The 26,777-nt window shown below is 37.5% G+C and overlaps 2 protein-coding genes across 2 annotated transcripts; both read right to left on the reverse strand.

Moving 5' to 3' along the window:
* Window positions 1–1,818: 1,818 nt before the first annotated feature.
* dnajc27 (DnaJ (Hsp40) homolog, subfamily C, member 27) lies at window positions 1,819–8,293 on the reverse strand. The gene is made up of 7 exons (XM_018667143.2): window positions 7,840–8,293; window positions 6,597–6,679; window positions 6,439–6,508; window positions 6,043–6,207; window positions 5,846–5,968; window positions 5,598–5,758; window positions 1,819–5,308 (listed from the first exon to the last, which is right to left on the reverse strand). Exons 1-7 carry the CDS (start codon window positions 7,924–7,926, stop codon window positions 5,176–5,178), a joined length of 822 nt encoding a protein of 273 aa, XP_018522659.1. The 5' UTR covers window positions 7,927–8,293; the 3' UTR covers window positions 1,819–5,175.
* Window positions 8,294–8,398: 105 nt separating this feature from the next.
* Window positions 8,399–26,600, reverse strand: LOC108877184 (T-cell surface glycoprotein CD3 zeta chain). The gene is given in 10 exon segments (XM_018667149.2): window positions 8,399–10,337; window positions 10,549–10,578; window positions 11,013–11,066; window positions 11,200–11,232; window positions 11,315–11,380; window positions 11,534–11,578; window positions 12,623–12,658; window positions 12,660–12,721; window positions 25,620–25,778; window positions 26,496–26,600. Coding segments are annotated over 9 exon segments (453 nt in total). The 5' UTR covers window positions 25,681–25,778; window positions 26,496–26,600; the 3' UTR covers window positions 8,399–10,271.
* Between the last annotated feature and the right edge of the window lie 177 nt (window positions 26,601–26,777).

The raw sequence follows: 26,777 nt of genomic DNA on the forward strand, positions 1-26,777 counted from the left end.
TTCCTTATTTTTCTATAAAACCCTTTGTTGCACTGAACCAAATAATCTCTAAAGTTTAAACATAAAATCTTAAAAAATAAGTATAAAGAATGAAGTATTCTAATCAGATGTTAAATGTTTAACTTGCAATATAAACACATTTTATTCGATACTAAAAAAACACACCCAGCTCTGGTTGAATGTTTTGTACCTACTTGTTGTAGCGTTGGTTGTTTTATCCAGATGAAGCGTCCAACACCAGGCTCATCAGCGAGTCGGTTTCTCCTCCTTTCTCAGTTTCTTCCTCTTCTCTTTCGTCCTTTTTAATACTCAGTTTTTGGTCTTTAAGTCCATCTCCCTGATCGCTTTTTGTTTCCTTTTCCTTGATTTCTTCTTTCTCCTGTCGTTTTCATTTCCTCTGCTTTACTGTTTTCATTCCACATCTTCTTTGTATCTTTCCATCTCTGGGTTTGTTCTTAAGTTCTTGTAAAATGCCTCTTAAAGTCGAAACTCACCATCAACAATTAGTTAATTTTACTATTAAATGTCCGTGAGGTCTTGCAGGGACTTTGTTTTCAAAACTTCTGTCCTCATTTGTTTGGCTTGTTCCCCTCAGGAAACCTGCAAAAAAAATATATGAATGTAAGAAATTAAAATGATAATGAACCACAAATCAAAGTTAAAAGCTGCTTTAAGTCTTTATATTTGTTTAATTTACCTTCATGAGAGTAAAACTTGTGGAGGCCGAGGATGAAGTTTGTCCAAAATCCTCTGAAAGACACATATCCAAAAACAAACGACGGAGGAGAAGAAACACAGAACGACAGACACAGGAGAGAGGGAGGTAAACTGAGGCGGAGAAGCTTTGTGTAATGATGTTAACCAGCAGATGTCTGAGTGTGTGTTAATCCCAAACAGGAATCCCTGAAACAGAGACAAATGGCTGCTCATTAATAGGACAGATTAGCTGTGTGTGTGTGTGTGTGTGTGTGTGTGGTGTGTGTGTGTGTGTGTGTGTGTGTGTTCAGGTGTGTGATAGGATTGGAAAACATCCAACCAGGTCAGATTGTGGTTCAGTGTGTAGTTCACAGTTTGTACAGTAGAAACATGTACGATCCAAACAGTCAAACAAAACTCAGAGTTTCTAACATGGAGTTCAGCTTCATGTCGCAGACCTGCTGACCTCGAGATGTTAACGACCTGAAATCACAAAGAAATCAAAAATTAATCAATAATTATTTTGAAGAATATTCCTGGATGTCAAAAAAATCACCAAAAAAATCCAGGATATTCTAACTTACAATACAGTCCTCACAATACTCCCTCTGTATTGTTCTCTAAATATTCAGACTGGGATGATATGTTTACATCCTGATGTGATATGAATTGCAGTTTTTAAATATTTGATTCAGTATCACAGTGGTGCCTTTAAACATGAGGATTTACAAAAACGCTGATTTCAGGCTGCTTTCCAGTTCACGTGCTAATGCTAGCAGGCTAACCAGCTAGCTCCCAGGCTAACTGTTAGCTGCTAGCAATTATTACATTAGCACAGTGTAAATAAAAGTAAATATTGATTCAGGAATCAGTGTGACGATTACAAACTTATATGAAAATGAATCATGATATTTAAGTGCATTGCTTTTTTCCTGTCCTCACTTTTCAGTGTCCCGACTTTTAAACAAAAAATCCTTATTTTATATAATGTCCTAATTTTAAATTGTTGTAAAATTGTTTTTAAAAAACATGCATACTTTTTAAAAACATCCTGACTGTAAAGTCTGAACAGAGACGGATGTAAAAGAGGAAACACTGACAGACAGGCTGAAGTCAGAGAAATGATTTTTGTCTTTTTATTATTTCAAAAACAATCCAGTAGAACGTGCACTTACAAGAACCACAGTGAGACTGTAACACACACTCACACACACTCACACAAACACACACTCTTCACAGTCAACTGAAAGAACGATTTGAAGTGTGAAACTGTTGACATGTGACTCTATGACGACGTCGTCACTGATGTGGGTAAAATTAAAAATCATTTTCCTCCCTTCTCTTCGACGCTCTTCTTCCTCTGCATTACTGTGAAAGTGTGACCTTTAAGACTGTCCAAAGGCGACAGGAAACACATCATCGACTCGTCAGATGATTAAAGTGTGACTGAAGTCACAGTCATGAGGTACGGAGGTCAATCTGTGACGAAATAACACGCGAATAACTGAACACACATTCCTCAAACACACACTCTCTCACTCACAGTCTCAGTATCCATCAGCGAGTCTGATGTTTTTAAACCGTCTGTTCATCATACAAAATAAATAATATGTGGTTATAACACAGAACACACTGATATGCAGACAGACAAAATAAATTTAAATAACGTTTGATACGTGTGATTGGCGGACGCTGTACATCAAAAACACTCTGTACGTTCCATTTATCGATTTACTGGGATTTTTATTTTAGGTGTTTTTAGTGTGTTCATCCAGATTATACTAAAAAATTAAATTTAGTATATTCTGGATTTTATTTAATGCAAAAAAGTGCTAACAATGCCACATCTGAGTGTGTAGTATTTTTTTTTAAATAAAACAGAGTACAAATTCAATTAAAATTTCTACAGAACTGGTCACAGTCAAATCTCAAATTCTGTCAAACCCCCAAAAAATCTCATTAAATTGACAAGTGGACGCTCAGTCTGTGTGTTTTCATTCCTGTGGATACACGTATGTAAAAATATAAAACTATGATAACATATCCATGCTGTCTGTCAGTTCTTTACAGTATGAAACACTTCTTTCTGCTTTAACAAGATGCTTCTGTTTCTGTCACAGATGGACAGACGTGGTAAAAAGTCAGTAAACGGACACGAGTCTTTGTTTTAGTTTGATATCCCGATGATAAACATCCCGTCATCATCAGCCATGTAAATGTTCCTGTTCAGGTAAAGACATCGTCACTGTCTGACACTTTTAACAAGAAGTAAAGGAACAAAATTGCTGCTTATTTACAGTTTTTCTGGTCAAAAGAGAGTAATATTCCAAAAAAACATTAATTGGTTAACTTGGCTAATCTTAGGGAATGAGTAAGGTAGTATTTGATATTAAAAGGGAAACGCAATTAAAACACTCACAAGGAGTATTTTGTATTATGAAAGAATGTCTCAAATTACTTGAGGGAACAAATTACATAATTAGTATTTTCAGGGAACAGTTTTATATTGGAGATCAAGAATAAATATCCAAAGATAACCATTAAAAATAAATTTTGAGGGAACAGTTCGGTAGATTTAGGGAACAAATGAGGGTACAAATTACAAATATGAGGGGAACAATTTAGAAATGTAACAAAAAACTAAACAGAACCAAATATGAATATGAGAGAAAAAAGTCATTTGAGGACAAATGACGATCAGTCACGTAAGGTATTCAAGTCTAATTTTGAATTTGATACAAAAATAATGGATGTGAGGTTGAAAATTTGTGATTTGAAGGAACAAATTTGACAGCAGGAGCCAGAGATTAGTAATTTAAGGGAACAAATTTTCGATGAAAAGAATGTTAAGAGGACCAAGTTAGCAAACTAATGATGTTATGAACAAAACTGAAGGGAGGAAATTATGAATCTAAATATGAGGCACAAACAGTAAGGAGGCACAAATTATTCACTTTAGGGAACAGATTTTCATGAAATGTAACAATCGTTTAAGTTTAGAAATTTAGAATTTGATTAAAATGAAATGGATCTTTTGAAGGAACAAATTACAGCAGATGACGCTAACCACACCCATTCAGTAAACAGCAGACAACTGGTTCCTGCAATAACGAGCCAGCTAAGCTGGTAGTTCGACGCCCACAGTCCTTTCTCCTCAAACCTGTTGGTTCTAGACTGGTTTGGCATTTCTGATGCCGTAGCTGCATCGACCAATCATCACCCAGGAACTGGTGATTAGTAGAAAACAAAGTGTTTGTGTTTGGGATGTGAAGTTGGCAGATTTGGCCACGTGGAAAGTATAAAAGTTTGAGAGTATTTTTAATATTAAACATGCACTTTGTTCACATCACACCTTTAACTTCTACTGATTTGGCAACCAGGCTTTAAAAAAGCTTTAGGAATCTAATTAATTAGTTTAGTTAGTTAGTTGTGAAATGTGAATTTATCCAGAATAAAACTCACATTTCATAGAAATTAATTGACTTCTATTACACTAGTCTGTAACTTTACTGACTGGATTTGTTTCTCTGCTCATTTTTAATAACGCAGTCGACCTAAATGTGTTTTACTGTGAAATCAGGTTAAACACTGACCTTTGACCTGCTGCTCTACTGACGTCTTCATCACCAACAGGAAGAACGAAGATGTTAACCTGGCCACAACGTGCACACAAACACACACACACTAAAAACTCAAAACCACACATCAACATACAGAAAAGGACGAAGGCCACGTGAAACAATCAGAAGAAATGTGACTTGTTTTTGTACATCAGGAGTCTGACTGTATTATCACAACAAGTAGAGCTTTTTCTCAGTATTCTGACTTAACCTCTGAATTTGATGTTTTTTTCAAATTGTGACATTAATCTGAAAATTCAAGAAGTCTTTAGCCTTAGAGTTATGACTTCTTCTTATAAAACAATACATTTGCAATTCTGACTTAAAAATTGGAATTAATTTCAAAATTTGATTTAAATCCATAGAGTCTGATTCTGATTTAATTTTCAGAATTTAATTCTCTGATTTACAGTTTCTACCCACAATTTTGACATTTTCAAAAAATCCTGAATATTTTTACATTTTTAAAAATATGATTTAAGAATTACACCATTTAAATCCTAATTTGTCAGAATTCCGACTTTAATCTCAGAATTTGGCTATAAATTTAAAATTCTGACTCCGAAGTGAATTTTATTTTCCCATGTGGCCTTCATCATCTTCCATACACTCACTCACTCACTCACGCTCATGAACACACACAACAGTTTAGAGATAAAATGTAGTAAATAGGTTAAAACTGATCATAAACCAGACGTTAGGTTGGCATACAGCACTGTGGCAAGCAACATGGCACACAAGACCTTTACGCTAAATAAATATACCAATAAATAAACACTGATCACGCAGCTGTGTGTGAGTCCACGTCTGAGTGACGAGAGGTCCGATCTCTACCAGAGGCTTCAGGTGTGTGTTTGTGTTATTTAATGTTTTTCAGCAGTGAGGTGCGGGCGTTCACCACGGCCTTGAAGGCGTCTTCGCTGCCGGGGGCAACGCATTTATCCGGGTGCAGCAGGACAGCCAGCTTCCGGTACGCCTTGTTCACCTCCTCCCTGGAAACAAAGAGGCAGGAACCAATGTTAGATTAACTATACGCACAGTTTATTTTCATTTATATCTATAGTTTGTTTTTAATTATATTCATACCCTGTTTTGAATTCGTGCAGAGTTTATTTCTATAAATATTGACTGTAAATATATTCACCTGAAAAAATGAAATATAACACATGATCTAGTATAAACTTTATAATTATATTTAAACATTAAATCTGCTAAAAATATTCAGTTCGTACAAATTCAGTTATTATAATAATTTCTTTTTAAACTCTTCTGTCTACTCACCGTGTGGCCCCAGGTTTGACGCCCAACATATCCCATGAGTCCTTGCTGTTGCGGATGCGTCGGATGGTGTCGGCCTGCTCTTTGGTGAAGCCAACGCTGACCTCTGACACCGGACGCTTCCCGCCATTTTCACACATGTCAGTGATGGAGGAGAAGAACGCCTGCATGGACACACACAGGTGTCCATTTATTTAACAACAACAACAACAACAACAATAATGTGCATCAACATGTGTTTGTGTATAAACCTGGAACATCTCGTTGATGCCTTCTCCGCTTTGTGCCGACGTCTCAAAGTAATGAAACCCTCTGGACTCGGCCCACAGACGGCCCTCACCCTCGTCCACCACTCGCCGCTTCGTCAGGTCCACCTGCACACATCAATGAAACCATTCAGCATAAACCGTGAGGACGGTGAAGACGTCTGAGGGTTTAAGAGTCCGACCTTGTTGGCGCAGACGATGAAAACGATGCTGTCCATGTTCGCCTGAGAGCCCATTTCCTGTTTCATCTCGCCCAGCCAGCTGTCGAGGGCGTCGAAGCTCTCCCTGAGGCCGACGTCGTAAACCAGCAGCACCCCCTGACTGTCCTTATAAAACTCATTACGCACCTGAGAGACAGCGGGGAGGGAATGTATAAATGTTCCTGCTTCAACAGCACCACCTGCTGACAGGTTCCCACATTACAGCTCAGTAAAATCCATGACCTCTGACATAATTCCACTTTACTTCAGAAACATGTTTTTCTTGAAGCTGGTTCATGGTTAAATAAAGTTTAAGTGTTAAAAACAAACATAAAATCTACAATAAAGGTAAAATGAAGTGAACTTTTTCTGACTGACCTCGTAGAAGAACGGATGTCCGGCCATGTCGAAGATGTTCACTTTGATTTCTCTGTCTCGAACCTGCACTCTGAGAATCAAAAACATTACACATAAAAAACCAAAGATGACACATAAAACATGAAGTAATAGATTACTTACACAGGGTAGGAACTTACTTGGTGACTCCATAGTCAATACCAATAGTGGCCAAATACTTGGGAACGAACCTCTTCTCACAGTAGCGTTTGATGATGCAGCTCTGGGGAGGAGAAATGAAACCAGACTCCCCTCAGAAATCTCACAATTTAAAGGCCTTTTACTTTTAGGCAAAAACACAGGTGTGTTCTACAATAATATATCACTATGTAAGAAGGTGGGTTCTACCTGTACATTCAGCATATATATCACCCACCATGCACATATCATTTCATCATTCTATCAGTGTTTTTAAACGGTTTATTTGCTTGTAGGCCAGCAGCTGTCGCTATTCATGCTAAGTTAAGAAAGCAGGAGGACATCTGGAAGGAAAGCTAATTTTTAATGTTGGCAGTTAATCTGAAGAAGCAGGATGTATGCCGAATTTTACCGAGGATGGTAGTAGTAGTTTAAAAGACCTCGGCTGAAATGAAAAACATAAACGTACTTTAAAATAAATGCTGATCATGTTAGAATCAGTGCGTTACGTACAATTCGGCATATATATAAGCAGAAATCACTTCGTTATAATATCCATGTTTTCAACTGCTTCTCACGCTACAGTTGTCATATAAACTTGGTAGAATGTAACGTCCTGAATTTCACAGAGGATGTTGTCAATTTTCGTAAAACTTGCATTTCGGCAAAAATACAAACGTGCTAAAGCCTACGGGATGATTCCCTGAGAATAAAGAGATTCCTTAGGTTAATTCGGCATGCATGTTATCCATCACGTTAACATTAATTCATTATAATATCAACGTTTTAACGGGTTCAGTGTCCGTAGCTGTTGCTGTTCCTGCTGGATGAGGACTGCAGTGTTAAATGTTAATATAAATATTATTTGCTTAACTTCAGTGAAAGAAGATCTACGCCGAATTTCACAGAAGGTTAGAGTTTGTCAGAACAAGTATTCCTCCATGCTGTACTCTGTGAATTTTAGGTGTGATAAGCAAGGACGCGTGAAAGTGATTGATCTTTACTTGAAGTCTGGCGTCAGAATGAGCAGCACAAATTAGAGCCTAAAGAATCACAAACCTGAAACCAACAGCACAAGAAACGTTTATCATTAAGAGTTAAACACGTTTTTATATCAGTTAAATTTTTATCTTGTGAGCTTGAGAGGCTCTTTTTAAGGTTTATCTCAGCTAGTAGTATCGCATCATTAAAATCTACCAGATTTCCTTATGGTCTTCGGTCTAAAATAAACTGGTGGTCTCTTACCTTTCCGACCTCGGCGTTTCCGAGGCTTATTACCTTCACACGCAGTGACTTCTTATTATCTCGTCTCTTCGGTGCGTTTGTCTCCATTTGAATTTCTTTAAAGTGCCGTTTTTGCGGTGAAACCGTGCGGGCTGCTAACGAGGAAACGCAGGAGTTCAGTGTTGACAGCTGCTGCTGCTGCTTGTTGTTGTTGTTGGGAGCGCGGCTAACGGGGCTAACTAGCCGTTAGCAAACTAATTAGCACGGCCCTTCAAATGAATTATCACTGGACTAATTAATGACACAGCATTGTTTAAATTTAGCATTAGAGCTAATGTTTTGGTCCAGCTCCCATTGTAATACACAGCAGAAGCACAGCTGGCCTGCTAGCCTCATAGCCTAAATGCTAACCAGCTGTTCGGGACTAGCGTCAAGGCAGCCGTTATAACGGAAACACACGACTTCCGCTCGTTCTTGAAAACCTGACTTCCGGCGATTCTTTTCAAAATAAAACCACAGGGAATACATGCTTTGTATAAAACAAAACAAAATCCTATCAAAATCTCATCTTCAGCGGAGACATTTTTATAATACATTTTATTATAGTTCAGATTAGCTTCTCCAGAGGAATCATAAGCATTATCATTAAAGCGAAATATCCACATAATTGTTATTAAAGCACAAATTCTCAGGAAAATATCAAAACAAATGTCCAGACCTATAAGATACTGGAAATAACCTTCATAATAACCATCTACTGTGTCAAATGAAAACAAAACTGACACAAAAAAGTGGATTTTAAAAAGAAAAGATCAGCAGAGAGATTTCGGCTAAATTACCGTATATAAGCACTATGGTAAAAACAAAGCAATCAATAGCGAAAATAAAACATTAAACCTTTCAAAGAGGGAAAAAAGGGAAACTTAAAGCTGAAGCACACTTTTTTAATTTTATAGTAAAATCTTGAAGGTGCAATAAGCCAAATGTGGATTGAATTAAATGTTTAAAATTTCAACGTTTCATACCAATGCAGCTAAATGTGATTTCTGTGATTAAAGGGTTCATATTATCTAAGACTGACACTTTAAGGCTCCATACAGGTGCAGCTTTAAGGCTCCATTTCTTCCAGATTTTAGTTAAACTCAACAAGTTGTTTAAGATAAATGTGAAGAGCACTGCAGCCTTCACATGTTGCTTTATCTGCAGATTGGGTTTCTGATGCCTTTTTATTTTACATCTTGTTATTTACAGCACAACTGTGGAAAATGACTCCTCTAACATCAACCAAACTCTGCTCTTGTAGCTTGTCCCTGAAGGTCGAGTCAAACCACCTGCGTTTTTAAGCATTTAAGACGGAGTTAACAGTTCTACACAAACATCTCTCGGATGATTCTCAAACAAGCCGGCAGCCAGGATTCAGCAGATTCTCGGGCTGTGAGTCCGAGCAGCTTCTCCACCCCCAACAATAAATTTAGAGTCGACTGAAACTTTGAATATTTCTCCTGTTTTATTGGTTTAACCCCTCTCTGCAGCGCTGCCTGGTGTGTGGATGCCAGACGGTCCTCATACAAAACTAAGATACATATCATACAACATACACATCTAACCTACAAATACCTGAAATCAGAAGTGAGTGTGTCACTGTTTAAACATTTTATTTCACCACCAAGAAAATTATTATCATTTATATTTGACTGTTTTGTCCTTTTTTGCACCTTTACCACCTGAATTTTCCTCATAAACTTCACCTTGACCTTGATTTCTTCTCATAACAAGAAGAAACAGTTTTTACTCTGAATTTATGCCATGAAACCTTTAAACAACAAGATGCTTTTAATTGATTTAAAGAAATGTTTTCTTCAATGAAAACCTATGGTTCTATGAGAATTGATGTAGTTTTATGTAGAGGTTGTTTGCTGCTGCAGAAAGGGGTTAAACGGTCAGTGAACGCCTCATCTGTTGCATTAAAAGATTTCCAGTTTCAAAGCTTTAATGAGTCGAGGAAATGAAAAGAAAATATCAGTTATCAGTTAAGTGAAGTTTTAGTTGACGGCTCACTCGTGTTCAATGTTCGTGATGGTCACATGATCTCTGACATGTTAAAGTCAGTTCTGAGAAAATGAAGCAGATTTGTGTTAATTTTTCTAAATTACTTTACTTCCTTCTACCTACCAGTCATTGGAAAAATGGAAAAAACGTCCCGATGATAAACTGTTTAAAAAAATGAACCTAAACCAATGAAACCAATGAAAAAGTCTTTGGCCTGTTCAGACTCGTTCGAACTGTTGGAACCAAATCAAATCAAAGTCAAACTGTCAGCGTCAGCGGTCCTGTCGTCACTAAACAAGAAACGTCAGCCAAATAATTTGTCCAGAAACAGACGATGGTGTCGAGGCCGACAGGAAGTGAGGGGCAGAGGGAAAAAGATTCAGGATCACGACATCTGGACGGAGTTAGCGAGTGGGAAGCGGCTGCATCTGCAGAGAGTCGTAGGTGTCTCTGGTGGCCGTGCTCAGACCCTGAAGAGATGGAAACCAGTCCAACAATCAATCAATCAATCAATCAATCAATCAATCAATCAATCAATCAACCAACCATTTGTTAGCTACAGTAAACAGAGTCATGACGATGAAATATTCATCTGATCTAACATGTTTTTATTCATTTTTCAGTTGAACTAAACATCAACTTTCCGACAGGTAAATCTTTATTTTTTCAGTTTCCACTCACCTGGTAAACCTGCTCGTTCTTCCTGTGACGCTGTACGAAAAAAAAGACAGAAACTGTATTAGTAAATACACATTAATACACAAAAATACTTCAATAAATCTAAATCTACTGATTCTGTTAAATGAATCAAAGAAAATAAAACCTTGTAAAAACTTTAATGGTTGAATAATTCAGAATCACTCAGTGGTGGAAAATAACTAAGTAACTTTACTCAGTACTTGTACTTGACTTGAGTATGTCCATTTTCAGCTGCTTTTACATTGGAAACATGCGATCAGTCGATAAAATGTGATAACTGATTATTGACTACTTGTGTACTTTTACTTGTAACAGAGTATTTCTGTGGTGTGGTATTGCTACTAAATATAATTCAACAACAGGAATGAATTCTGACATCAGATGTTATTAATTTGAATTAAATGAACATTCAGTTTATTTTTAGTAAATAACATTGACGTCCTCACCTCTCGTTTAGCAGGAAGCTCCTTATATTCTCCATCTGTACGTTTGTGTAAGTCCTGGAAATTAAAAACAAAAACATCATGTCATGTGTGTGTACATACACTTCTACAATAATGTTATTTTAAAGTTAGTAACATGATGTTATCTACAAAATGAAATAAAGTCGTGTGAGATGGTTGTGTTGGTTACCGTGTAGGTGGAGTCTTCAGCCACTCTGCGGTTCTAGAACAGATTTAAATAAACTTTATAAACCTTTGTAATGTTGACAAACGGTAATAAACAGATGAGGCAGATATAAACTCACTCTTCCTCCTCTCTCGGCGTCTCTCATCAGCGGAGCGTAGCCTCCAGGGTCCTGACCCTGCAGCTCCTGAACACAACACAACAAACCAAAGCTTTTTACACCTGGAGATACTCAAACTGTACAACGTGAAGATGAAACAGACTGAAGATTCATCATGTAGTCGTCTGCTGAACAGGAACTGTGTGTGTTTGTGTTTGTTGTGTTGTCGTAGTGACTCACGCTGTAGAGGCCTTCGTCCACCACCTTCCCTTTGGATCTGAAGAACTACAGAAAAAGGATAATAACAGTTATTCAACACAAACATTTCTATTTTAGCAAACTCTCCATTAAAAGAAGCCAAATTCACTGTGATCAGTTCCTGTTTGAGTTGTGTCCATGGATGTTCAGACAGCTCTCAGTGGATCAGGGTGATACTGAAGGAAAGTTAGAAACAGGAGGATTCTGAATGAAGTTCTGCAGCTATGTGTCTTTTTTACTCTGATTTCAAAGTTGACTTATGAGGGTGCTTCTCGATGAACATCAGTGATAATGATATCCTGAGGAAGTGGAAGTCACACTGAATCTAAAAATATGTGTTTCATGTCTTTGTGTTCAGACTTTATCGAGTTATTACTCGGAGAACAAGCGCAATTTCTGGTGCGAATGGCGGCAATCTATCTCCAAATTGTTTAAAGTATTTTAGGGGCTTTCAAATCGGGGTCCTGGGCCGGATCAAAGAATGGTTCACAGTTCACTGTTCGCAACTTGGACGACTTTAGAACAACTGTCTCAAATCAGATGACGACTGCAACTTTTGACTGCGATTGTCACCAAAATATTTCACGTGTCAGTTGTTCAACACTTTCGACCACTTTGAGTCAACGCCCTGGTTCTTATAATTTACTTAATGATTCGATACCAGTCGTTGTGGGCACACTCATGAACTGAAAATATGAAGTGAGAGTGAGGGCGTAGGCCTGATGTCGGATTTCCAGCTCAGAAAGTGTCCAAAAGAGCAACAACAACAAAGACTTTCCTGTGAGCGTCCATGTTTGGAATGTGGTCAACTCGGAGGTGACGTCACTGCCAGTTACGACTTCAAACTTCCAAATGAACGCAGCATTAGCTAGTAACCACTCGCACCTTCCTTCCTCTCGTCTTCATATACGATGTAAAAAGGCGAAAGGTTCCTGTACAGAGTCACTGTTTGAGGACCCACTCCCTATGTAGATACAAACTACTTATTCTAATCAAACAAAAACACCACGATGATGGACTTTACCTGTAAGAAAATGAGAAAGCAACATGCAGACGAAGCGTGTTACCGACCTTCTCTTTGATGAACATGCCGGTGATGATGAGGCCAGTAAAGGCCGAGGAAGCCGTCCAGGACGTAACAGAGCTGAGGGTCATACAGCGCCAGTGCCTCTGTGGAGGTCAGAGGTCAAAGGTCAGACACATATATGCAGCGACTTTATCAGACTCTTTAGAAACCAGAGCTTTTAGATGGATCAGGTCAGATATCAGATTTATACTGAGGCCAAATAAAGGTGTTTCTTCCTGTTACACAAAGAGGGCAGGAAAAAAAATCCAAAACCTACAGACTGTAAAATCACAGAGACAGAGATTTTTATTAAAGAGGAAGATCCTTTTAGTTTAACCAGAAACATCTCTATATATCTCTACCAGACTCCACTGACAGAAAACAGGGATTTAACCAGGAGCTGCTGGAATACCACTGCCTCCATCTGTTAGTGTGTCTGTGTTACTGTGTGGTACTTTTACTTCAGTAAAGTATCTGATTACTTCTTCCACCACTGAAAGTCACACAGTAACACACACACACTAACAGATGGAGGCAGTGGTATTCCAGCAGCTCCTGGTTAAATCCCTGTTTTTGTCAATGGAGTTTGGTAGTGATATATAGAGATGTAAATTAATGTGTGTGTTGTTGCGTTTTCCTGTCTGTGTTGTACAGACTCTGAAATCTGAGTCTTTAAAAGGTAAATAACTGTTCTCTTTTCTTGCTCCGGCTCAGAGTTAACAGGCGTCATGTTCCTGTGACTGTGTGATGTAGCTCAGTGGTTTCCTCAGCTGCTGCCGAGCGCTCGCTGTGGCTCCATTAACAGACAGGTGTGTGTTCATGTGTGGTTCAGTGTGGGTGTGTGTATATACATAATCTGTGTGTGTGTGTGTTAGTAAAACTGAAAGAAACTGTATGTCGTCTCTCCTCACCTCAGAAAACCTCATTAAACATTCAGGTCAGATCCACACCAGCAGCTTAAACTCAATTCAAACTCACTGAAACTTTATTTGAAAAAGGGGAAAATTTAAGGAGATTATTTACCTGATAACCACATTTTAATTTGTTTTAATTCTCTGAATGTTTTCATGACTTTGTACAAATTGTAATAAGGGAAAATTCAGTGAAATAAAAGTAGGCATGATTAGTTCAGGCTTCAACCTGCAACCTTTCCAGTCAATTATATAAACCTGTCTTTGAATTCATTTGTACGGTGGCCCTGAAGGTCAAAACACAACATTTCGCCAAAAAAAGAAAAAAAAAAAAAGAAAAAAAAAGTTTCAGCTTATAAAACAGAATTTTCATGTGCTTTGACCTTCAGGGCCACCATACATCTGTCAGTTGAAGCTAATACGTTTTATTTGAATATAACTATGCTGAGAAATTCAGTGTATTTGTATTGTGTCTATAAATGAGTTAGAATCTTTATTTATTTTTTTATGACTTAAATAAACATGATATAATTATTTAACCATAAACTGGAATCAGACCCAGAGAGTTCAAGAGTAAAGCTGAACTGTAGATCAGTTAAAAAGACTTTACAAAAGTCTTTACATGAGTTACAGCGTTCATCTCTGATATCCAGGAAACTGACGTAAATATCAGGAATTAACAACAGTTTGGTCTGTTTGTTACAATCTTCCCACCAAACTCCATTAACTCTTCTTCTGTTAACACTAGAGGTTTACAGTTTTATCTGTGTGGTTAAAGAAGACTCTCCTCTTCATCTCAAGTTTCCAGGAATACGTCTATCTGCTGATCACGTTAACTTTAACTGGGCTGGTTGCTCTTCCTCTGACCTTCGCCTGCGATCTGATACCAGCTTTAATAAAAACTAGTAAACAAACGGTAACGATTAACAACTGTAACTGGACAGTAATCTGTTTTCACATTGCTGCAGAATGGAGTGTTTTTGCCCTGAGTTCTGTCTCTCAGGAGGTGATTCTGTCCGACAAGCTTCACCTCAAAACACAAAATAAACCCACTTCCCACATCTCTGCAATACAAGTCACACCAGATATCACAACATCAGCTGCCTCGCTCTCCTGTCGCCCATGGCAACACCGATTAAAATCTCCAATTTCATGGTGACCAAGGTATCTTCAGCGTTTATCAGGGCTGGGGCCTAAAACGACACATCTGGTCAGATATGAGCAAATACTGGTCCGAATATAAACACAACAGGAAGTCAGAGTGTGTGTGTGTGTGTGGTCGAGGTTGGTGAGTAATCTGATAAACGTAGTGTGGCGAGTTTCACATGCACTCGAGTTTCACACGTGCATGCAGAGCTGTGCCAGACCTCTGCTAAAAAAGGTCCAATTTAATCACAACCAGATTGAACTACTGTCAGTTTTACAGTGTTAAAAGTAATTCACATGTCACTGGACACCTTTATATTTGATGTTAAAGTAAAATACAAATTTGAAGTAAATTACAGCTTTTAAAGTAATGGCATACAGACCTGTACCAAACCTCATTTAAAAAAGATACAATTTAAGTGACAGGTTTAGTAATAAAATTCTACTAAACTACTGGCCATCTTTATATTTTTCGTACCAAATCTCCTTTACAAAAGTTACAATTTAAGCATGTTTTATTCATAAAATGAGACCACATCAATTTTATTTTTTGAGTTTGAAGTAACTGCAGCTGTTAATATAGTATTAGTATATATAGTATTAGTATAGTAGTAGTGGATACACATGATCGGCTCAGTTTTACATAGGTATAAAGACCTGTACCAGACCTCCTTTAAAAAAAGTTACGCTTTAGAGGTAAGACATTAAAAGATAATAAGCATATTCATCATGTAAATATAATGTTAATAAAAACTGTCATGAATACTCCAAATATATGAGAATTGTTTTTATAATGTAACGATTTTTGAACAATAATGGACTGAACTACTGAGCTGTGTTTAGTACAGTAGATATGGAGTAATTAAGGAGCCGTAACGCTAACAAAAAAAATACAGCTTAGTAATCAGTAATAGTAATCTATATATAACACTATAAAATGGGCCTATGGGACTATTTTTACCATGTGGTGTTTGTTTTTGTAATAGTAGTTTTAATAACAAATACTCAGCATAGTTTTACTTGAGTTTAGGTTTATTTAAGTAAAAGATCTGAGCACATCTTCCAGCACTAATCAATTTAATTATTAATTTTCACCAGGCTTTATGATTAATAAAGCAAGAAAATGCTAGAATATTGAAAAATAAAATCTACATAATGTAATGTCTCTACAGACTCATCCTCACAAATGTCACACAAAAACTTCATATTTACAACAACTGACGTGGACTTTTTCTGTCTCACTCTTCTGAAAATTTGACTTCTGAAACATTGTCTGACTTAAAGACATCAAACGCAAATCACATATAAAATCCTGCAACCTGAACTAAAGGAGCTAAACCTGCATCCTGTACATCCAGTACAAACACACAAACTAACAACTTCTACCCTGAATTCAAAAGCTGAACCAACGATGTAACTTCTACATACATAGAAATACATGTGCTATATCTATTGTATTATTTCCTTGTATAACTGTTTATGTGTTGTCAATGTCAAATAAACAAACAAACAAATAAATAAGAAAAATACAAGTATTCACAAAGATTTAACCTTGATTTAACCTAATGGGCTCTGTGCACACTCAAACCACCATGAAAATGCCGTCCGTTAATAAATTATTAACGGCAAATGTATCGCTGTAATAGTTGTAGAAAGACTCATGTAACTAACTGCACCTACAACATAGATGAAGTAGAAAGTAAAGTATTTTTCCCTGAAATGAGGTTAAGGAAAAGTTAAAGTGACCGAACAGTTCTGAAACTCTCTTGAGATTTAGTCGTCACTCCATTGGTTTTACAGGCAGTAAAATACAGAGAAAACAGTCTTTAGAAACTTTCATCAACTCCATGTCCGTTATTACCTTCATTATTAATCATATCAATTGAGCCTCTGGCCATGAACAGGAGTCATCATCTAACCGAACTGAATTGGAACATTGTATAAAACTATACACAGACAATATTGTATCGTCTTGTTTTTGAGTAATACGGCACAGACACTATCAGCTCTGACAGGCTCCTAGTCAAAGCTGTAAGTATTATTATAGATGTAAGACATTTAAACATGCCACTATAATCTATATTTTTAAGTATGTCTAAGTATATCAGAAATTTTATGAACAAATTAACGATTGAAAAGTTAATTGTTGGTTTAAGTGATAAAAAAATTTACATTAGTTTCAGCCCTAGAAACATCAGTGTTGTAAAAATTAACACTTCACCTAAATTTTCCCAAATAAAAACAACAAAGAGCTGAAAATAAGAGCAGGGTTTTTCCAGTTTAAACAAAAACAGTATAACTGACATGAAGTTGATTTACTGCAGGTCCGTTGGATTAGGCTGCATTAGTTTTACCTAGCATGTACCTAATACTGACTAAAACTGACTATTTGTTCTTGACATTGAAATAAGATCCACAGTTTGCTCAGCAGCTGGAATATGAGCTCATGTCTACAGCTCTGTAATTTTACACTAATCAGACAAACTCTGTGTTTATTAACCTGTTTCTACACCTGGTGTGTTTATTGCCTCTGATAAAGGGAAACACATAAGTAAAGTACAAACTACAGTACAGACGTAGAGAACCAGAGGAGATTAACTAGGTTAGTTTCCAGTGAAACTGTATTAAAATCAGCTAAACTGACTCAAACTAACCAGAGCTTTCAAAAGTAAACACGCCTTCGCTCTTTTCAGGAACTGACTGAGGCATCAACGGAAAGCTTAATCACATGTTTTTACAATAATTAAAATTCTTCATGACTCATCACAATTGCCAACAAGTGACAGCCACTGCTTCTTTCCATTCACAAAAGAAAGAAACTCCTGCAGTTGTCAGCAAAGTTTTCCATCACAACATTAATACAGCTCACAAGTCACTGAACCCTCTGCCAGGTCAGAGAGTCCCTGAATGCAGCACCTTATAACCCTGACTATAAGTGAAGCTGCTTGGTGAAAGTTGGGATAATCAGTTAATTAAAAACTGCTTGGTGGAGTGTGCAGGAGATCATCATTAACTTGCTCGCTGCAAATTCTCCGGTCAACAACGTGTTCTAGTCACACATCGGCTCATCAGACATTACACTGACTCTATATCAAAGACCTGCAGGATACAGTTGGTTTAATGTCCGCTCCGACTCGTTCGGACTCTTGCGTTCACACATTAAGTGCATGAAGTTTTCAGGGGCAGGTGTGAAAACAGCTACAGGAAGGACTCAGGAAGTGTCTGAATTACAGACCTGTCTTCACCACGGGGAGAAGACCATCTGACAGCTCAGAGACATGAATGAAAGGACGCCTCCGTCATTTAACATTTTTAGATTAGCACAAAAAAAGATTTCTCTGGACTTTTAACCTTACTGCAATGCATGCTGGGATATATATGCAAATAAGCGAACAATGTTTCTAAAGAACTGAAACTGATGAGTTAACTGGACAGTTTATTTTATATTTTGTCAAATTAGTTCATGATTATTCGTTCTGAGAGGGAAACAATTTAAACAAACAGTCACAGAACTTTCTCTGTTCGTAACGAATCACACATTATGATTTTAAGTTTGGCACAATTTCAGTTTTTACTTTAAATGCTGATAATTTGTGCCAAAGAAAATAGGTTGTAGTTTTTACAGCGTGGGAGCTTGTTCAGTGATTAATTGCAGAAATAATCTTTAGTTGTAGGTAGGAATGTCCTGATCAACTTTGGTTTTGACCCTGATCCTGATCCGATCCTTAAACCTAATCAATTAAAATATGGATCTTAAGGATCGGCTCGGCTGCTGATTTCTACGGTGCACGGAGAAGGGAAAAGTCTGAAATAACTACAGCAACATAAAGAACAACTTTAATGTTGCTGTAGTTTTTACGTCAGTGTAAATCAAGTCTTCATTTGGAACCAAACACCTCCACAAACAAAACCTTTAAGTTAACATTATTAAAGCTGACTTCTGTTGACAAACAGTCACTCCAATGACCTGAAAAGTACCAAAGGTAACGAGGATTAGACGACACATGTCGCTCAGTTAAGTTTACATTAATGCACATTTTCAAAACATTACTGGAACAAACCTCCTGAAATGTGAAATTAATGTCAACATTTACAGTTAACCTCCAACCACCAGAAAGCAAGATGGAAAAACTAGTTTTACTTTGACGTCAGAGTGTTTCATGTGGAGATGGATGATAGCAGCAGACATGTGTGTTATATACAGTTTTAATTGATTCATTCAGAAATGTGAGACTCAGATAAATATTTTTCTTGTTTAATTTTCCACAGGTGTGTTTGCTGTTGTGTAATCAGAGCATCAGACTGGAAACTGCGCGAACGGGTTAAAAGGGTCGAGCGGAAACAGAAATGAAAGGTTTTGAGAGGGTAAGCAGTTTATTAAACTGCTTATTTTGGTTTTTGACACCTGCTGAACATCCTTCATCGACTGCTCAGAGAACAGCTTCCTGAGTGAAACTACAAAAATAAAACAGGCTGAGGTGGTCTCTAATAATTACTCAGCCTGATGGAACATTTCGCATCAGAGTGTTTGAATTTAATTTCTTATGAAATCATTTTTTGCTCAACTTAAATTCACCTACTTCATGACCTCCCCTTTCCCAGAACGCCTTTGGAAAACCCCCAAAGAAAGGGGTGTGATCTGACTGACTGACTGACTGCTGTCAAAGGTCGACAGAGCTTCTGTTGTTAAATTTAAGAAGCTGAAATGTGATATTGAAGGAAGGAAGACAATGACAACAGGTCCTGTCAGGTACCTGATCATCCTCACGTACTCTGCTGTTCATCTGGTCTGGAGCGTTAGCGTCGGACTTATTTTGTCTAAATCTGGGCAGACACTGTGTAATGCTATGTGATGTTACCTCACACTGTACATCATAACTGACCCTCCCATGCAAGCAGAACCTACAACTTTATGCACACAATGCTGGGGGTGGGTGGAGATCGCCAACTCCATTTTGGATCTGGTTCTAAGTTGGTAAAACCAGACAGTTTCCTGGTTCTGTTTAGACTCACTCAGCTCCTGGTCTGGTTTAATACAGAAAAAGTTCACCTGTTTATTTACACTGAATCCAAACCACCATCTTTGCCTGAACCTGAACCACAGAGGTTCAGTCTGAACCACAGACAGGAATCTGGATGTGTGCCTGGTCTTTGGTCTGACAGTCGTCCATCCTCCCTGACCACCGCCACGAGACTCTGCTGCTATTAATAAATTTGAGGTTTCATTCATTCATTCAAAAAAAAACAAACTTCACCTGTGAACATAATCTCGACAGATTTCCTGTCACAGTTTAGCTGTACAGAAACATAACACCTAGGACACGAGGTTGTTACCGACAAACATGGCCGACGGGTTTAAACGTTACAAAGTTGACTTAAGAACTTCAAATACCAGATTTAAAGGAGAAATGACGAGTCCTTTGTTTAAATATTTATCTGTGCATCATGTTAAAGTCTTCGTACTACTGATAATCTGAGGAGGACGAGTGATCGGCCTCAAACTATCAACGGTGTTTCAACATATTCTGTGACCTGCAGCAAAACATCAAGTCCTCCTAACTGGCTCATAAAAGTTTTATCTTTTGTTACACAAAACAGCTGGAACTTATTTTGAGACTGTGAGTGAAATAAGAACAGTTTGTTTCTTCGTTCCACCAAACAAACTACTTCAGAAGATTCCATGAAAGGATTCAGACACAAACACATCCCTACACACTGTACAGATCAACTGACCGAACCAATCAAACCAAAGCCCAACAAGTCCAGTAACATTTGTTCAAACAAGACGACTACATGTAGAAAGGCAGCATCACTTTCTGCAGTTCTACTACGAACAGAGAGCAAGAGGAAAAAAGACTGTGTAGCCACAGACTGAAGATAGAGTCTGATGTGTTCAGTTTTATCTGAACAGCAAAGTCTTAGTCCAGACTATGGCTTCAGCCACAACCTGTGAACACTGCTGCAGTACGGTTTATAAAACCAGACCGCGGAGCAGACGACTGACTGTCCAACCGGTTGAGTGTTGACTTATCAGGTGATTAATCAACCTTCAAACGACAACTGATCATCACCTGGCCTGATTCTAAAATCGGCCCGAGGTGATGACCGTTCAACTTCAGCTGTAATAGATGATGAAGCTCAGAGTCTGGGCTGTACACATCATGCACATCATGTACATCTTATTGTAAATTTCCCCATTGTGGGACTAATAAAGGATTATCTTATATTTCAGTTACTTCAAATTTTCTTTTCAGCAGCCAGAGATCATCGTCTGTTTAAAAAAAATTATTTCTAACAATTTATATAATATACAATTTATATTAATTGTAGATATTTAACAAAAATAAAACAAAGCTCTTTTAATAACTAAAAGCAGGAACAGACGCTTCCTCCTGGTTATGTTATCAGTGACATGTTATGTTATGTTATGTTATTCAATTACATTTTCTCTGTATCTGTTTGTTTGTCAGCAGGATTACACAAAAACTACACAACCAATTTGCACCAAACTTGTTGGAAGGATGAGGCATTGACCAGTGACGAACTCATTACATTTTGGTGTGGATCTGGTTAAAGATGCAGATCCAGGACTTTTTTGTCTATTGTAAGAGCTACACAGACGATATTTTTAATATGGAATAATATCCAACTCTCCAAGATGCTGTCATATCCTACAGGATTTTGTTTTTAATCTGTAATTTAGCTGGACCAAAAGGCCGACCCCTGTCACTGCCGATGCTGTAATAACTGTTGGTTACTGTTCAGCATTTCTGAAGGGCCCTTGTTGTCATGAGATGACATTTTATCTTGAATAACGATCATTATCACTGTTAACATACATTTATCATCACTACCTAAAACTGAGCTGAGGGAACATGTTTCCAAAATGTGAAGATAATGTCACATCATGTGATGTTTGTGCAAACTGTTTAAAGGTTCTGCTTCTTTTTCCATCTTACCATTCAAATAAACTTTATTTAGTCATGATCATACTAAGGCTCTTCTTGTATCTTGGTCAGAACTCACTGTCAGGAGAGATAACAGTTAGTTGCATAACTAACACATATTGCCTCATTTCTGCTCAAGTTTATCACGATCACACAAAGGCTGTTTGAGGAGAACAACTTTCTGTCAGGAGCTTCAGAAAACAGCGTTTGGATGTGATTTTAAATGTGTCGCTGTGGTTTCAGAGTCGACAGTTTGTTCCTGAACACCTGAGACATAATCCAGGACACCTCACCGCCCTCTGTGCACAAACATGTTCAGTTTCTTCACCTCTGCTTTCTCTTTCTTTTCTCTCCTTTCTTTGCCCTTTTCCTGCCACCGAGCCTCGCCTCTTTTCACCGTTTGGTCTGTTTTCATTTCATCATTTCTCTCCTCCCTCCATTTTTCACAGCTTTATCAAAGATGGCTGCCAGGCCGAGAAACACAGCAAACAAAACCCAGTTTGGTTCGAAACAGATTTCACTGAGAAAAGAAGGTAAATGTTTCTGAAAACCTTCATCTATTTCTATACTTATTGGTTTCTACTGTGAACACGTCTTCAGCTGGTTTTTCTGCCACTCTTTTAAAACCTTTTTCTGGACCGAGTCTACGTGGAGGGTATTTCTGTGATGGGGACTGAAACTGGCGTCTCGAACAGTGCATGTTTTTCGGTCACCGCAGCAGCCTTTTTCACATCACCACTACATCGAGCTGAGGCTGTTCAGGACAGACTCTCAGCTTTAAGAGTCACAGCTAAAAAACCACAGAGCTCCTTCCTGAATTTTGGGGGTGGGTTCACTGTTTGTGGTCAATTAATTTTCTACACCAAACTACAACAACAGAGCTGTGATGTGAACAGCTATTACAACTCACACACTTCTGATCACGGTGATAAAAAAATACTTCAAACCAGCTCTCAGTTTACAGAACAAAGATGATTTCAATGCCACCCAGTTTAGATTCATGTTAGAGGTTGGACCATTTCTAATGTATGAGAGCTACAAGCTACATATTGATAAAAATAAAAGGTAATCTTTCTAAATTAGGAGGGAAAAGCAAAATTCAACCAGATTTTTGTGTAAACAAATCCTTAATAAAAGAAATATTCCTTAAAAACGAGTGTAATCTAAAAATAAAACCTTTACTTCCCTTTACTAATAATACTTTAAGGGGTTTAGAGTGTTAGACAGATCACAGCGGACTGTGTCTAATGTAGCGTCGTCATTCGTTGGTCATTTAACGGAGTCTGTTAGAGTCTAATGTTTTTTAATAAATCATACAAAGGAAATCTAAAATCCTGTCATTAAAACAGCTGACAAAATCCCTGATTTAACTTTGCTATTTGAATTTACAGCCTTTTTTAATGAAGAACAGACTTTGGTTAAATATTATTAATAAAGTGAGGTCTTTGACAGCAGTTATTAAGGAAATATATTTAGTCTGAACAGCACTTTGTGACTTTTTTGTCATTGAATCTTGATCTTTGGTAATTAACTTAAAAATAAAACATTGATCTCTTCGGTTTAGACATGTATTAAAACGATAACGGTGTTAGATTGTCCATTCATCGTCACTCAGGGGCCATTTTATTACTAAGTTCTGTCTATTTTTTTAAATTAATGTTGTTTTTTATGGTTAATAACCCTCCAATAATCCTATAAACGACCCAAACTCCTGTGATTATAAGAGCACTGTAACTAAATCCCTTAAAACCTGTGATACTAACTCTTACTGTCTGAATTTAAAGCATTTTAATGATGTTGAGGCTGTAGTGATTAAGGAAACACAGAAGTGTTAGATGCTATAAGCTTGCTATAAGCAGCAGTTAAGTGGTGACAACTTCATTTTGTTGTGAAATTTGGAGATGTGTCAAAAAATAGGAAATCAAATGTGTTTAAAGTGATTTTTTATTTATTTATTTATTTTTTTACAAATTGTGTTCGTCCAGCACCGAGAATTTTTTATTATCTCTGCTGTCGTCATTTCATCCTGAAGTTCTGTTTTGTTTTTCTTCTTTGTAACAAGAATGACGAGTTATGAATTAGAAAGGTGTAATCTGATCAGACCCAGAATTCACAGAGAGAAGACAGAAAGTAAAATAATTCTTGCGTTAAAATGATTTTATTCGACTTAACCTCGTGGCCTCAAACATCTCTAACTGCCTATAAATTATGGTGTTTAAAGCGTCTGGTTTAAACCATGGTTTTATGAAACACTGCTGCTGCATCGGTTCCTAAAATGGAGGCGATCGTTGTGGTCGTGAACTCTTCACATTCAAACCTTCAGTCGCTCTGTTGAAACATGATTTACTTAGAGAAGACTTTATGTGTTTTCACTACTGCTGTTATTCTAAATGGTTGAAAACACAACTGGTCTTTTAATGACTGAAACTTTAATGATCTGAGATTATTTCATGATTTAAACTGGACATTTGATTTCTAAACTGTCTTTTAAGCTTTTAGGTGGAAGTTAATATTCTGGTTTGACGTGGTCTGTAAAGGTATAAACTTTAGTTGGTCTAAACTGGTCTAAAGAGTCTAATCATTGTTTTAAACTGATCTTCTGATCTGAAGCAGGTTTAAAATCTGCAGGATGTCCCAGTTTTTGGCCAGTTTGATGAGACTGGTCAGCTGATGCTGATGGTACTGGTCTGTTGGACATAAATACTGGTTTAACTCTTGACCAGTTTAAGATGTACAGTTGTTTCCTGTCTGGTTTTTCTGGTGACGTCAAAGCACATTTACCAGCTTTACATCTAATTTTTCCTAACTTTTTACAGCGTTTCACTCGCTTTTGATTGGTTCAAAGGTCTGACGTTATGTGATTCTAGAAATCTGACTTCAGCAACATGGATAGAGCAATTTATATATTAATTGTGTTTGAAAGTAATATAGTGTGTTGTACATATTAAACATAAGATCTATGAAGCATCGGTTGCCTGTTTGTAAGTCTAGCTGGCATTAGCAGGTAACTCAGGTTTATGTCTTTTTAAACAGATTCAGCTACAGTCCATCTTCTTTTCTCCAGAGACACTTTGTAAAAATATGAAATATCAGGGCATTAAAACCTGAGTGAAAAAAATTACATTTAGCTGTTACAGGCTAACTTTACCAACAAAAACCTGCAGGTTGGTGCATCTTTGGTCTTTGTGTTGATGCTAATCAGACGTGTTGACAGCAGCACGTTTCTTGTTGCCACAGTTTTACTGGTGAACAGTTTTATATTCTCTAGATGCAAAATCAATCAGATGGATACAAATACTGATCAGTTCCTCCCAATAAAAGCTGATATAAATCAACTGTGTCCAAATCTGTTGAGACAGACACAAGTACAACCAGGACCCTCCAACATGGCCGCCACAAAGACGCCTCTCTGCTTCTTGTTACTCTTCACTGGTTTGTAATTTTCTGCTGCTGAAATGGTTTGAATTTTCTCACACCAGAGTTAAACATATAAGGAAAAACACTTGTTGGTCTGCATTTTGTCAGCGTCCACAAAAACCACATCTTCTTTCTATCTGTTTGTTTGTTTGTTTTTTATGTTTGCAGAGCAGTTGGACGGTTGTAGGCTTCTTCGTGGGTCGAGGAAAGTCTTTGAAACCTCTTGTGCTCATGAAACTTTTAAACAAACCTGATTATCTCGAAAAATGGTTGAAAACACAGATATTTTTCTTTGTACCGGCAAAATTAACAGTTTAAAAATAAAACATTCATCAAAGACCCAAGATATTTGAATCAGAATTGCACAGAAGTTTTGTTTCTTGTTCTGTTTCTATCAATCGTCAGAAAAAAAGTGAAAAAATGACAGAAAAAAGTCAAGTAAACCATTAAATTTCTGATGAAGCTGCTTTGATTTTGAATTTTAAACAATCATAGGGGACCTTAGTGCATCTGTGAAAGCCTCTTATTGTTGGGATTTCTGGGTAAAGACCTGGTTTTCAGGTGTGTCCAACGCGTCTTACCTGCCGGGGGGAACATGGAGGCAAGGACCAGCAGGCCTGAAATCCACGTCTGGAGCTCCATCCCAAACTGGTTTCCCCAGAACACGTTTTCACTCTTCAAACCCAGGCTGCAGTCACCAGCGGCGAAGTGAGACGACTGAACCAAACTCGTGTCTTCGTCTGTCGTTTTTAAGTGGAACAGGAAGTGGTGAGGAGCTGCTGTGCCAGGTGACACACACACATTTCTCTACGTATACGAATCTCTCTCCCACACATCAACACAGTCTTTGTTCAAACACTCGGAAAAAGAAATTCAGTTTTTCATGTCTGTTCATTTGTTTTTTGATGTTTGGGCAGGGACAGAGCCGAGGCTGAATCTTAAAAATCTTAATCTGTATCTGACTGAGGAGGACGACGGTTTGAGCTTTGAACTCAAACTTTGAACTAATGTTCATATTTCCATGCATCTTTGTCATATTTACGCGGTCTTTTATTTCTAAAAGTTTGGTGGAGCTGAGCTGCTGCTGCTAATGTTAGCTTAGCTTGTTTCTCTGATAACTTCAGATCCAGACAGTCTGACGACTAAAATTCTTCATCTGGTTCAAAACCACTAAAATCTAAAGAGCTAACTATAAAAATGAGGCTTGAAACAGGATAAAAAGTCAATTTTGACGCCTCTAACAATCACAACACTGACGACATCTAAAGGCGCCCAAACGAAACAAACCAACAAACAACAAACAAACCATTACCTTGATTACAACTGGACTTCTAAAGGTTTGAAAATGACTGAAAACATTTGGGATAACGTAAGAACACAACTCAACATCATATACAACATAGCTCCAGCTATTTTTAGACGTTTTAATGTTGAAGAATTACAGATTAAACCTTTACCTTTCCTCCTGGTCTCTTGAAGGCAGCTCAGCAGACGACTCTGGGACTCTCTCACACCAGAAAACTTCTTCTTCTAGTGAAATGAAACTCAAAGATAGACAGTTATCTTCTGAGTTCGACTGAGTTAAACCTGGACTTACAGAGACTTTCTATCAAAAGTGGTTAGTTCTGGTAACTGGTTAGTTCTTATCTACTTCGCAGGTTAACTTGTTTTTCTATCAAATCATGACACAATACAAAACACTGGTGTTTAAAAACCCAACATTCAAACTGACAAACACA

The sequence above is a fragment of the Lates calcarifer genome, linkage group LG7_2 (assembly GCF_001640805.2).
Source record: "Lates calcarifer isolate ASB-BC8 linkage group LG7_2, TLL_Latcal_v3, whole genome shotgun sequence".
In the NCBI taxonomy this organism is placed as follows: domain Eukaryota; kingdom Metazoa; phylum Chordata; class Actinopteri; family Centropomidae; genus Lates; species Lates calcarifer.